The 14,867-nt window shown below is 35.4% G+C and overlaps 1 protein-coding gene across 1 annotated transcript in view; it reads right to left on the reverse strand.

The window, feature by feature from the left end:
- Positions 1 to 14,867, reverse strand: part of THSD7A (thrombospondin type 1 domain containing 7A) — a 673,077-nt gene that overhangs the window by 16,442 nt on the left and 641,768 nt on the right. Inside the window, exons 22-26 of the mRNA XM_087426025.1 lie at positions 12,517 to 12,634; positions 12,118 to 12,263; positions 11,321 to 11,495; positions 6,571 to 6,744; positions 87 to 182 (exon numbers count right to left, since the gene is read on the reverse strand). Of these exons, the coding sequence (XP_087282151.1) occupies positions 87 to 182; positions 6,571 to 6,744; positions 11,321 to 11,495; positions 12,118 to 12,263; positions 12,517 to 12,634 (709 nt within the window). The remainder of the gene's footprint in view (positions 1 to 86; positions 183 to 6,570; positions 6,745 to 11,320; positions 11,496 to 12,117; positions 12,264 to 12,516; positions 12,635 to 14,867) is intronic.

Genomic DNA, 14,867 nt, shown 5'->3' on the forward strand with positions numbered 1-14,867 from the left:
TCTTTATTTCCTTAATTATTTTCTTTAACCAATCACATGTACTTTATAAGAAGACTTTCAAAGAACAAAGAGAAATGGAGGTTTACCTGTTACATTTACACCATCTGATCTTTGACACCAGACTGTTCTGGAAGAGCCCTTCCAGGCACTAGCCATCCACTTATACTCATAACACTGTCCATCTGCAGGGACACAACAAACATTAGCAGAAGCATTCTTCTGTCCAAAAGGACAAACATGGGAATAGTGTATTAATAAAATATTTATAAACAATTGAAAAGTGATGAGAAGTCCATCTCCAATGATTCAATTGTTAGTTTATTGCCCTGAAGTTGCCATATATATGTTATAAAATCCCAGATATATACCTAAATCCCAGCTAATTTACCACCATGTCTGCTGTCATACTATCTGATGTGAACCTGGATTTTTAATTTAATTTTATGTTTTATTTAAACTATTTTGAAATATCAAACATACAGACAAGGATGGAAAATAATTACCATCATGCAATTTTAACAAATGTTACCATTTAGCCACATTTGCTTTAGTTTTCTTTTGCTTATTGATAAGTAAAAAATAACAGATAAACTTGATGTCCCATTATTTTCCTTCCTGATCTGATCTCCCCCTACGTCTGTCTAGCAATACCCAATTCTAAAGTAGAAATGCATTTCTATGCCATGGTTTTTACTCTTTATATGTATATACATATACATGGTGGTTTAGTGGCTGATTCAGTGCTCTCAACACTGTGGCCTGGGTTCCTTTCCCAGTCAGGGACCCACATCACCCCTCTGTCAGTTGTCATACTGTGGCAGCTGTGTGTTGCTGTGATGCTGAAGGCTCTGCCACCAGTATTTCAAATACCGCAAAGGCATCCCTGGTGGACAGGTTTTCAGCAGAATCTTCGAGACTAAGACAGACTAGGAAGAGGGACCTGGCCATCTACTTCTGAAAAAATTGGCCATGAAAACCCTATGAGTAGCAGCATAGCATTATCTGATATAGCGCCCAAAGATGAGAGGATGGCGCAAAAAGACTGGTCAGGGTTCCACTCTGCTGAACGCAGGGTCGCTAGGAGTCAGGGTCAACTCAGCAGCACTAACAATATCTATCTGTCTGCCTAACCATCTATCTATCTATCTATCTATCTATCTATCTATCTATCTATCTATTTACCTACCTCTACCTATTTATCTATCTCTATCTCTATATCCATAAATGACATATATTAGTATTAAAATTTAAAAAGTCTCATACTCTATGTATCATTATGAAACCTAATAGTCCATGTTACAGATGAAATACTTCTACGTGATTTTTTTTTTTTTGGTGAGGAAGATGGGCCCTGAGCAACATCTGTTGCCAATCATCCTCTTTTTGCTGAGGAAGATTAGCCCTGAGCTAACATCTGTGCCCATCTTCCTCCACTTTGTATATGGGATGTAGCCACAGCATGGCTTGATGAGCGGTGTGTAGGTCCGCGCCCGGGGTTCACAAGTTCGTGCCTAAGTGGAGTACACGAACTTAACCACTATGCCACATGGCCAGCCCCTCTAGGTGATTTCTTAATGTAAATATAGTCCATCTATTTTAACTGCTATATAGAATTCCATTCTATTAAATACCATAATTTATTTAGCTATTTCCTCTCTGAGTGGCCTTTTAGGTTGTTTTCAATTTTTGCTATTACCACAATGTCTCAGTGGTCAACCTTGTGCAAATCTCCTTGTGCTTCTTTAAGGTAAATATCTAGAAGGGAAACTTCTGGGTATCACTGTAGGGATAGCTGAAACTTTACTAAATACAGCTCACCTTTTTTCCTCCAAAAGGTGACAATTTACCTACCCACTAGCAGTAAATAGGGATTACCATTGCTCTAAACCCTTAAGAACATTTATAATTGCCAGATTTTAAATTTTTGGTCAGTCTTATGGGTATGGAAAGCTAACATGGCATTTTATATTGCAGTTCTTTGATTATTAAAGCTATTAAACAGTAACAAAAATGTTTGGGGGCATTTAGATATTCTCTTATGAGAATTCCTTCATTATATCTTTTAGCCATTTTTTTTTCCTACTGAAATCTATGTTTTTTCTCATTGAATTGTGAGAATTCTTTATTCTAGAATAGCAGTTCTCAAAATATGGTCCAGAGACCCTGGGAGACTTTGAGATTCTTTCAGAGTGTGTGTGTGTATGTGTGTGTGTGTGTGTGTGTGAGGATTTCCCCTTTCAGCTACACATCTGTGAGTAGGGCTGGATTTTCTTCATATACATAAACTAAACTAAGATTGCAATCAACTGAATGCAGAAGCAGATAAGAGAATACAGCTGTCTTCTTTTAAGCCAGTATTATAGAAATTTGCAAAAATGTAAAATAAGACCACACTTGTCATTAAAGTTATTTTCTTTACGTTTCAGAAAATAGCTGTTTTTAGGAAGTATGTTATTTATGGTAACATACAATTGGTTTCTGATTATTATTATTATTATTATTATTTTTTTTTTTTTTGCTGAGGAAGATTCACCCTGGGCTAATGTCTGTTGCCAATCTTCCTCTATTTTGTATGTGAGCCACCACTATAGCATGGCCATTGATAGACGAGTGGTGTAGGTCTGTGCCTGGGAACTGAACCCCGGGCCACCGAAGCAGTGTGTGCCGAACTTAACCGCTTAGGCCACTGGGGCTGGCTCTTGGGTTATGATTATTTTAAATAAATTAATAAATATTTAAAAATTTATCAGTTTTCACTTTTAATTAAGGATAAGTTTTGATACATATAACTCACAAAAGAACAGCAGTTTGGGGTCCTCAATTTTAAGAGTATAAAATGGTCTTGGACCAAAAACTTTGAGAATTGTTGTTCCAGACACTAACCCTTTGAAATTAGTTGACTTCACAAATATCTTTTCTAAGTCTATGGCTTGTCCAGTAACCTTGTTTATGATCTATTTTACTTTGCAGAAGATTTAAATTTTAATATAAAAGAAGCTTTATTGTTTTTTTGTGAGGAGGACCAGCCCCAAGCTAACATCCAATGCCAATCCTCCTCTTTTTTGCTAAAGAAGACTGGCCCTAGGCTAACATCCGTGCCCATCTTCCTCTGCTTTATATGGGACACCACCACAGCATGGCTTAACAAGCGGTGTGTCGGTACGCGCCCAGATTCCGAACCAGCGAACTCCAGGCCGCCGCAGTGGAGTGTGAACACTTAACCGCTTGCGCCACTGGGCTGGCCCCCTAAAAGAAGTTTTAATCTTTCTCATTTTTGTTTGTGCTTTTGGTGTTGTATTTATGAAATCCTTCTCTATCTTGAGTTCATAATGATATTCTCCCATATTTTCTTTAAATGTTTTACAGTTTTTCTCTTCACCTCTAGGTCTATAATTTATCTAGAATATAGTTTTGCATATGGTGTGAGCTAAAGATACTTTTAAAAACTTTATATGGATAACAAATTATTGCAATGTTATTTATCCACTCACTTGCCCACCAACTTTCACCTCTGCCATATGAGAATTTGTTCCTGAAATTCTTTATTCTGTTTCATCAGTCTAATTGCTTTATTGTTGACCAGTCACTCTTTTTAAACTATTAATGCTTTGGACTAAAATCTCATATAAAGCCTTGTAAGTCCTTTGACCTCCTCTCCCACATTTTCTTCTTACAATAATTCTGGGCTCTTCTTGGTCTTCAATCCCTTCATATTAATTTTAGGATCAATTTCTCAGATTACGTTAACAATCTATTCAAATTTCATGGAATTTATAGATAAGCTGGGGTAAAATTGAGACGTTATGATATTGAGGTTTGTATCCATGAACATGTCTATTTCACTGTTTTATGTTTTTTTATGTTTTCTTTATGTCCTCCAATAGGATTTCACATTTTTTCCATACATATCTTACATTGTTTTTGTTAGATATATTTCTACTTATAGTTTTATTTTGATTGTTAATGTGTTTCTTTGGTAATTAAATTTTGTAATTGAGTCTTACTGGTAGAAGAGAGACTAATTATTTTATGCATTGGTTTTAACTCGTATGTTTCTGAACTTTCTTCTTACTTCCAAATACTTGTCCACAAATTCTCTTGAATTTTTTTAATGTGAAAATCATATAATATGTGAGTGATAACTTATTTCTTCCTTTTCAACTATTAAACTTCTGATTATGCTTTGGCTAGAACCTCCTTTACCAAGCTGGAAAGAAGTGTCCATAGTGGGCATCCTCATTTTGTTACTGATTGCAAGGGAACGCCTCTAACGTTTCCTCTTATAATATGATGTATGCTGTACGTTTTGGTAGATATCACTTATTAGGTAATGGATTTCCTTCTAGTTTAAGTATAGTTTGCAAGTTTTTATTGTGAATTAATGTTGAATTCTATAAACACCTTTTCAACATGTATTAAACAAACATATGCTTTTTTTCTGTTAATGTGATGCATTACATTAATAGATTTTTCTAATATTTTGGCATCTTTGTACTTCTAGAATTAACTATAGTTAGTCATGATATTATTGATTTGGTTAGCTAATATTTTATCTTTTATGATTTTGACATCTATTTTCATTGGTGACTTTATTTTTATTGACTGATTTTACTATCAAGTTATATGTCATAGGAGTTGGGGAAATTTTCTTCATTTTTTTATTGTTTTAAATAAACAATAAACTTTGTTTTATTTCTTAAGATTTCACATAAAAGGGATTTGTTTGTTTCTTTACATTTTGGTAAAACTCATGATCAAAGCCATTTAGGTTTTAGTTCGTGTGCATGTGTGAGTAAATATTTAATAGAGTAGAGTTTTAATAGTTATAGAATCCATGGTTTAGATTCTCTATTACTCTTGCAAATTATAATAACATTCTAAATTATCTTCAAATTTTTATCAGCAAAATTTATTCATAGAATTATATTTTTCTAAACTTTATTCTATTTGTAGTAGCACCAATTTTGCTCTTTTTTTCCTTCATTGATTTTGCCATGAAGTGGTCTATTTTGTTAGTTAGGTCAAAAAACAACGTATTGGTCTGGTTGATTATCTTGTTTCTTTGTTTTCTATCTCATTGGATTTGTATTTATCTGTATTAGGTATATTCTATTTTCTCTTTCCATTTTTTAAAAAAAATTTCTTGATTTGAAAGCTTAGGTCATTTTAAACTTTTCTCCCTGCTATATAAGCATTTAAGGCCTTAAGTTGTCTTCTTTTTTTTTTTTTGGTGAGGAAGATTAGCCCTGAGCTAACATCTGTTGCCAATCCTCCTCTTTTTGCTGAGGAAGATTGGCTCTGGGCTAACATTCGTGCCCATCTTTCTCCGCGTTATATGTGGGATGCCGCCATAGCATGGCTTGATAAGCGGTGCATAGGTCCAAGCCTGGTATCCAAACCTGTGAAGCCTGGGCCGCTGAAGCGGAACGTGTGAACTTAACCACTATGCCACCAGGCTGGCCCCTTAAGTTGTCTTCTAAGTACTTCTGTGCTGCATCCCACATAACATTTGGTACGTAATGCTGTAGAAGTGTGATTTTCAGTTTTTACTTCTGTGTGTGCATGGGGGGCTTTCTTTTGCAAATTTTACGTCCTAATTTTATTTTAGTGTCATTTTGGGGTGAACAAATCTCTTTTTCCTTGGGAATTATTTCATTTACTGTAACCCTTGACCCTTCTCCACGTTTTTACCTATCCAGTCCCAGGGTATACGGAACGTTTTATCTGGTTGGCAAATTTGGGAATATTCAACTGACAAGGTGGATAATTCTATCTAATTCTTGGGTTAAGTCATCTAGCCCATTTGGCTGTCATTCTAAGTATTTTTCTCCAATATTCTAAGCCTTCTTCTCCAACTTTTCAGTAATAAAGGTGATATTTTGGCTCCTATTTGCTATTGTACAACACACTCGACTGTTTCCAAACACAAGCAGGAAGGAGAGGGTTGTTTGTTGAGCCCTATATTCTCCACTAGATATCAATTCTTTTGTTTTCATTTAGACTTCCTCTGTGTTCCCAAACTATGACACTTTAATGCTCTGTGGTTCTTGAAAATGTCATTTATCTCTTATATTGGGTGCATGGCTCTCTGTGTTTACACACACACACAGACATATGAACATGTGTTCATATATGTCGTATGTCAAATTTAGATTAATTCTTACCAATACTTTGATTTATCAATTTCTGAAAATATAGTAAAGTCTCTCATTTTGCTGTAGATTTGTAACTTTTGTTTCTTTTGTTTTAAATAAATTGAGGATATTTTTAGATTCATACATGATCAGGATTGTTTTAGGTGTACAAATAATGTGCTCCTAATTATCTCAGTCTTCTTTAGCTCACAAAACTGGGAAACATTTCTATAATATTTCATATCTAATTTATAAAAGGTGGCAAGATTTTTCTTCCTCTAAATCTTTAGAACTCAGAATCATACCCTTCATTCAATTCTCAGTCTTAAGTGACATCTTAGCAAATTTTCTTATTTAACAGAAAATTTTGTATCTTATGCTTTTGCCTATCAACACAAAACTAAAAGGAACAGATTTCATGTATTGTAGCACTCACCATCACATGATTTTGTTTCTAACAGTTGCTCTGGGCACAGATGTTGATTTTCTAGTTCTTGTATAATCACAGCTCTGGAACGGACCTGAATTCCACCAAAGCCTAGGTCCTCACCATTCACACAGGTCAGCTGGCACAGGCTCCACGAAGACCAGTCCTTCAAATAACAGTCACCTGCAAAACAGGTTTGTAGTGTATACCAAATCCATAAAGAATAGCCAGCCAGATAGTCATTTTATTTTTCAACCCCACTGGGCAATGTTTTCAGGTATGCCAGTCATACATGATTTTTGTAAAATTTAGATAAGTATTTAATATTTGCAAGTTTGTATGTAATTTTATAAATGTGCATTAATATTGTTATTTTCTGAGTGTGTTATTGGGTATAGACTATGTGTTGCTTAGTGATATCAAATGTAAACTATTGCTTGAAGAGCTTGTTCATTGTGATTCAACCTCCTTTTTTTTTTTTTAATTTTATTTATTTGTTTTTTTCCCCCAAAGCCCCAGTAGATAGTTGTATGTCATAGCTGCACAACCATAGTTGCTGTATGTGGGATACGGCCTCAGCAAGGCTGGAGAAGTGGTGCATCAGTGCGCACCCGGGATCCGAACCCAGGCCGCCAGCAGCGGAGCGCGTGCACTTAACCGCTAAGCCACGGGGCCGGCCCCAACCTCCTCTTAAGAGACAACAAATACTTGGTTAAAACCTACCAGCACTCTTGTCATTATCATTGTAAAGGGGTTTATTAAGCACTTGGAATATTCAATGAAAATCTAAATATACATAAAACTTGTCTCCCAGGTAGTCATAATTTTGAAAGAACTTGAAGTCCAAGGCTGAGAAAGCTGGCATTTATGCTTCATTCCTATTTTTTCCCTGAGGCGTGGAGGTGATACAGCCAGCTGAGCAGCTGTGGTAGTGGCAATAATGCTTGTCATTCATTTCCTTCTGATCAACATATTCAATCAACTTCTCCTTTTTTTCAGTTATTTATTGAAGAATAATATACATGCAAAATGATCACATATCATAAACGCTGAAGTTTCACAATCTGATTATATACCCACGTAACCAACACCCAAATCAAGCAACAGAGCATTCTCACAATCTCAGAAACCCCCTCTTGTGATATATGGGATTGTACCATATGTACATTTTTTTAATATCTGGTTTCTTTCATTCATTTATGTTTGTTTGCGAGATCTAGCATATATTTATGTAGTTCTACTTGGTTCATTCTTACTGCTGTACTTTACTGTACGCATGTACCACAATTTAGATATCTGTTCTACTATTGATGGGCATGTGGGGAGCTGTAAATTTTTTCTGTTCTGAATACTGCTGTTGTGAACATTTTAGTATGAGCCTTCTGGTGAACTTATATATGCATTTCTATTGGGTATATACCCAGCAATGGAATTGCTGGGCCATAGTGTTTCACGCATTCAACATCAACATCATTTTCAGAACAGGGAAGATTTAATGAAATATACCTTTCCCATGTACCCATCCATTCTTCAGGACTGACTGCTTGGTGATACTGCTCAGAGGATACAGTAAATTATGAAAGACACAAATCCATACAGGGTTCTTATCATTTTAATTATTCCAGCCATACCACCTGAAAAATTCATATTTCCTTATATTATGCCTAATATTAGCACAAAGTTGCCTGGAGATCTGATTAATGAAAAAAAATTTTGTGCCATGATGAAGAAATCTTGGCAAGACATGAATTACTGACTAATAGATACAGGCATAATAGTAAAGTGGAGTGATTTTTGTAGACCTTTATTATAGTATGTCATTATTACTCTATTTGATGTCATCCTGAAGTGCAGAAAATTCTAGTAAATTTTAGAAGTGTTAAGGAAAAAAAAACTAGTAAGAATTTTTACATAGTCTAAAAAAATTTTAGAAACATTTCTATCCCCTAGGAAATCCTACTTTTGGGTTACTCAGTTTTAATTATGCCAGAGAAACTATTAAAATTGAAATTAAAAAAATTCCTGTCAATATGAATTTAGTATAACTTCACCTCAGTGATTATAAACTACAGGGAAATAAAACATACCATTTTGCTAGTGGGCCTTATCTCTGTGCTGATATCACTTGATATAGTCTATTTTGCAATATAACTTAATAAATCTTTTAATGGTAGTCTGTGAATTATATAAGTATCATCCTCAAATAATCCATGTCAGGCTTCAAAGATTTAATAACAGCAAATGAGAGTGAGGCATTGCCTCGTACTAAACATACTTTTATATTTCAGCCCCTTAAACTTTTGTAATAATAAAACTACATTATGCCTGCCAAAGATATGACAATTAAGTATATGAAACGCATTTCCTACTTCAGTATTTTACTCTTTAAAGCTTATTAGCTTAATATTGTTAGCTTTCAAAACCCATCATTGGAGAAAATTAGCAAGAGAGGAACGGAAATGAATAGACTGTAATTTATAAGAGAAGAGCAGCCTCCTCCTGGATTTGTAGGTACTTTAATTAGAATGGTGTGTTTGCCCTGTTTTATGTTATTATGGGATCTTGTAGTTTTCCTTCATATCACTTACCACATATTTCAATTTTATGTTTATCTGTGTTACCATTAGATTAGCAACTGTCTCTTCCATTAGGAGGTAAACTCTACGAGGACAGCGTATGTTTGTCTCCCACTGCATCTCCAACCTTGAACCCATGCCTGGTCTACAGTAACACTTGATAAATAACAGTCAAATGAATGGGTGATGGTGCTACAGGAAGTATAATAAAAACAAGTGGGGAGACTCCACAGTAAAGTATACACCGATGCCTGGCAACGATGCCAGTTCTGCTCTATGTTGTGGGTCTCACAATGATCCTATTATTGGCACTGAAGATTTGGTTTTGGAATAGGTAGGCCTTCCACTTTTCAGCTTTGGTCAACTTTTGTTGACTTTGTGGCCATTCAGCACATCAAAGCCCAAGGGTTCAGTCCTTGGCCCTGTCCAGAGCCCTCACCTGCTGCCACAGCCTCAACCTCAGTCTGCTGTGAAGCAAAAGGATTTTATCAAATTGTATTGTGTGTGAGATCTGGACTGAAATCAGGCCAGTGGTGGGGGAGGGGGGCAGAAATGGAACAGGGGAATTGCAGGATTAGGAAAAGGTTATTATTGGCAGCTGTGGGAATGTCTAAGAAGCAATACTTGGCCTAGGTCTAGACAGTGAGTTTTTTTTAAAAATCTTTATTTCTTAACCTGAAGTAGATGAAAATATTAGTGTAATTATTATTACAGTTGAATATAGTCAGTGAAGAATGGCCTCAAAGTTTAGCATATATTTCAAAGTATCAGGGGTTATTTTATTTACCACTCTGTTCAATTTATTCCATTCATTTTAATAATAAACTATAGGAATTACCATTATTATCACTTCAAATAATTTACTTACTAAAGAATGAGTAAATTGATGAGTGAATGAATGAGAAATCCACACTGTCAGCTTTTCTAGCTTTTAGGGTCTGAATCCCACTCAAACATTTTGTTTGAAAATATGTAAGTTATCCATCTTTAAAATTTTCTTAAATCATATCATTTTTACATAGAAAGTCTATTTTATGCCCAATCAGTATTTGTTTGCCAAATCCTTATTTTTATTATTTGAGATCTTATTTGAAATAATATATTTCTTAAAGAGATATATTTTTTCTTATTGTAATTATAACCAAATTGGGAGAAAAAAAATTTTCCATTTGAGGGTAAAATATAGACAATTTGCTTTCAATCTTGGTCTTTTCTAGTCCACTAATAAACTGTTGCCCCCATATCTTTCTGAAAACCTTAGGCTCATGCTTGATGTTGAGCTTATTTTAACCTTCTGTCTACCCTAAAGTTCTCTGCATCAAGCCCAAATTCCTAAATATTAGCTTATCCCTGCCTGCCAATTATTTCTGAACTATTTGACGTACAACACTTGCTTTCCACATCTTACTGCAGGCACCACTTGTGTCCAATATTGAATCAGAATGATTTCTTTCAATATTTTTTTCCAGAATATTATTTTTTCTCACTCTTGAATGACAATTTAGCTGGGGATAAAATTCAGGTTGATGATTATTTTCCATCACACTTTGAATATATTCCATGGTCTTTGGCTTTCATTGTAGCTAAGAATTCTGGTATAATTCTAATTGATTGTCTTCCAGTTGCAGGTAATCTGCCTTTTTCTTTCTGAATGCTTTACTAATTTTCTATTTTTCTACATTTTACATTTTAACTACAGTGTATCTAGATGTGAATTTGTTGTCAATTCTACGTAGGAACCAAAGTAAGCTTTCATTATAAGGATTTAAATCTTTCATTAGCCATTACATGTTTAAATGCTGCCTCTCTCTTATTCTCTATTCTCTCCTTCTGGAAATCTTAAATAGATGTATGTTCTATCCTTATTTTCTCAACTTTTCTTTCATACTTTCCCTGTGAAGCATGAGCCTAAGGCCTTAATTGCCATCACCTGTAGATGTTAAAACTCCAGGGGAGTTGGTGCCAATAGAGACCACATGGGAAATCTGGACTTCCCCTCCACCTGGCAGCAACAAGGCAGTACCCCCACTTCATCCACACTACAGTGTCTAACTGTTGGCACAGGTATTACTGAATGAGAAGACTGCTGACATCCCTTAATTTAGACTATAAATGCAACCACCCCTTGACTCTGGTCCTGGTAAGAAATGACCAGAATATGAATTCCGTTTTGCTGTTGTTACCTGGGCAAGGCTGGGTACAGGTTTCCTCAAGAACCATTTTTTTATTACCATCTATAATAGGTTCAATGTCAGTACAGAATTCTTCATCCACCACTTTGCTAAAATCATCAGCTGACCCATCACTCACTACACAAGAAATGTTCCTTGTTCTGGTCCCTTCACCACACTGGGCATCCTGGAATGGAGGAGGAAATAACTAATTAGGAAAAGAAAAATAATTCATTAGTGAGCTCATCACTTACAGTCATCACTGTACTGCTGATTTTTATTTATGAGCAGTTAAAGAAGCATTTGAAACCCTAGGGAAAAAGTCCTACAGAGTACTAACTATAAAGCATACAATGAACAATTTATTTGTTTTCTAGCCAAAGACAGGCAAATAAATTTTCATTAAAATGAATCAGTCTCCAAATGATTTTAAAAATATAGGACAAGGAGTGCTTATTATCAAAACTAATTAAACAGTTATAAAATAGCAACACACCTAAAATCTTTGAGGAAACATGCCATCTGTAAGCTCTGAAAAATATTTATGAAATCACCTCTTCAGATAAAGAACACAGTTGAGCATTGCTTAACGATGGTGACACATTCTGAGAAATGTATCATTAGAAAGTTTTGTCGTTGTGCAAACATCATAGAGTGTACTTACACAAACCTAGATGGTATAGTCTATAACACGTCTAGGTTAGATGGTACTACTCTTATGAAACCACCATCATATTTGCGGTCCATTGTTGCCTGAAATGTTGTTACAGACTATACACATTTCCAAAGAACTTCTTGAGATTTGATACCTGCACTTGGCATGGCAACCACTGGCCATATTGCCAACGGTAACAGGGCTTCACTGGGCAAGGCTTGGACTGTTCCATCAGGGCAGGGCATGGTCTTCCATCACCCTGAAAGGGCTGGGTCACTGCACGTCTTCGGATCATTTTTCCTTTAAGAGATACAAAGTGATACAACTTTAGTGATATGTTATAGTCGTGCAAGCATCTCTCTTATTGGGAGAAAGCATCACAGACATTTCTCCTGAGGAGATCTGAGGAACCAGTAAGTTTCAGATGTTTTAGAAAGAAATATGCTCTGATTCAACCTTTCTGAAGATTATCTGATATGACTTAAAGCAAGAGGGACATTTTATTTCATATTCCTTGACCATCAGCCTAATGCCAATTAAGGTACAAACGAACCTGTGAGGCCACATGTTTGAGAACATTCTGACCAAGGAGACCAATCAGAAAGCTGACAGTTCACAGGGCATTCCACCATGCAGGATGTGTTCATCTGCCAGTTCTTCTCCAGGCCAAGCTGAAAGGATAGAGGTAGATCTGTTTGTACTGACACAGAGGCAAGACCATGACGTATTGCTGATGGAAGGAGGGAGGGAGAAAGGAAAAGGGAGCAGGGCGAATGAGAGGAGAGGAGAGGAAGAACAAGCGAGATGCATAAAGAACAAAAAGATATCTGGAAGACAAGCATCCAAACTGTTAAAAATATAAAGTGGTTCAACCCAGGGGAGTGGGAGCAAAGTGCAGAGGATGAATGGAGGAACCCATTTATTCAATATACTTATATATTGTTGAACTTCTTTAATAAGCAATGGAAAAAAGTAGATTTAATCTCCAAATTGGTCAAATTTCCCCAAATGAGGAACAAATAAATGTAAGCATGATTACTTTCCATTAGCTAAAAACCAAGAATGTTATCAATATACAGATCTATAATTGTATCTTTGGCATATTATTTATGTTTACACATGCATGTTACACTGAAAAGCAAACAGGAAAGGTTTTAGGGGCTGGCCTGGTGTGGTAGTGGTTACGTTTGCACACTCCTCTTCGGCAGCCGGGGGTTCGTGGGTTCAGATCCTGGCCACGGATCTATGTACCACTTATCAAGCCATGCTGTGGCAGGCGTCCCACATATAAAGTGGAGGAAGATGGGCACGGATGTTAGCCCAGGGCCAATCTTCCTCAGCAAAAAGAGGAGGATTGGCAATGGATGTTAGCTCAGGGCTAATCTTCCTCACCAAAAAAAAAAAAGGGAAAGATTTTAAAGACAGATTGTCACTCAAAACTAATGTTATAATGTATTGAAATAATATAAAATATCAGTTTTTAAGTAGGATATCTCTCTGAAAAGGAAATATGGGTCACTAGAATTTTTTTTGATTATGAATATTTTATATACATTTATTATTTTTTAACAAAGATTTTTCTTTTCTAAAACTGATCTCAGCAGCTAACTGTGGTACAATTCAGTTATTTTGGTGTTAGCCTCTCATGAGATAATAATATTGTGCTGTTTTATGAGCATTGAGTTTGCTTACTTATCATTTAAGTATTCTACTTTTAAAATATAAGGTGAGATTTCAAACTCATCTACTGTATATGCAAACATTTAAAAAAATCTATGATGCAGAGTAGCATTGAAATTGAAAAATTTAAGAGCTTGTTAGAATACAATTTTTTTTAATTGGTAATCCTTGGGATTTTCAAGACCTTTTAAATTTCTGCATGAAAGAGAAGTTTATAGTGTCCAATTTATATAGCAGAAGATGGCAAAAGAAAATTTTTCTGAAATGTTATGTTGTGGTTCAAGTATAGCTCTTGGCTCTAAGCTATCCACTAAGAGAGGATCAGATCAATGATTTGTGTACTACATCCCTCTGCAGGTACTCTCATTATATTCTCTACCAGCAATACATGACAAAGCTGAGTATTTGGTATGAAAACTTTTACTACAACACTTACTAAAGTCTTATAAAATCACTTCAAGTCACAGGAGGTTGGAATAGGAATCTTAAGATGATATGATAAAAATGATGTGTTACATTTAAGAGTAGATAGTAGTTTCACGGAGAGAGGGTTTGAATCACAGAGTTCAACTACTACTGCCTTTTTTATTTCCCTAGAGAGATAAAAAAAAGTCTGTTTACAGATATTCTGGGTCTCCAGCAGTAAGATATTTTAACCCCGTACTACTTTTTTTCCTTACATTTATTGTATCTCTCTTTTTTCTTTTATCTATCTATCTATCTATCTATCTATCATCATCATCTAAAGATATGTGTCTAAGAAAATGCAGAGAAATCTGTCCAGGGGTCAAAGAATAGGAAAGGGAAAACCAATTACTAGGTATCAGGTGAGTAAATGTCTGAAAAACATCAAAGACAAAAATACTATATAAATGCTGGATGGGTTTAACACTAATTTTCCTCCTTGTTGGGTAGTAATGCCATTTTTCTTTCTGGCTGTTAGAGAAAAGGCAAGAGTTAGCTACTGCTGTTGCACTGAATGCAGGGTTTGCACATATATTAGTAGGTAGGCCATCAATCCATTGCTTAAAAAGATAGCCACCTTTCAGGGCTATTATTTAATCCTACTGCATCCATAGGGATGGATAAAATGGGATACAAGTTATTTAATCCAATTCCTGCAGAGTAGCACTGTTCTCCCCGAAGACAGTGTTTGCTTGACTGTTATGATTTGAATCCCTAATTGTTATCACAGTATTCCAATATTGTAATATTTGTATGTAA

Source organism: Ceratotherium simum, chromosome 1, assembly GCF_057802395.1.
Source record: "Ceratotherium simum simum isolate JZ-2026a chromosome 1, ASM5780239v1, whole genome shotgun sequence".
NCBI lineage: Eukaryota > Metazoa > Chordata > Mammalia > Perissodactyla > Rhinocerotidae > Ceratotherium > Ceratotherium simum.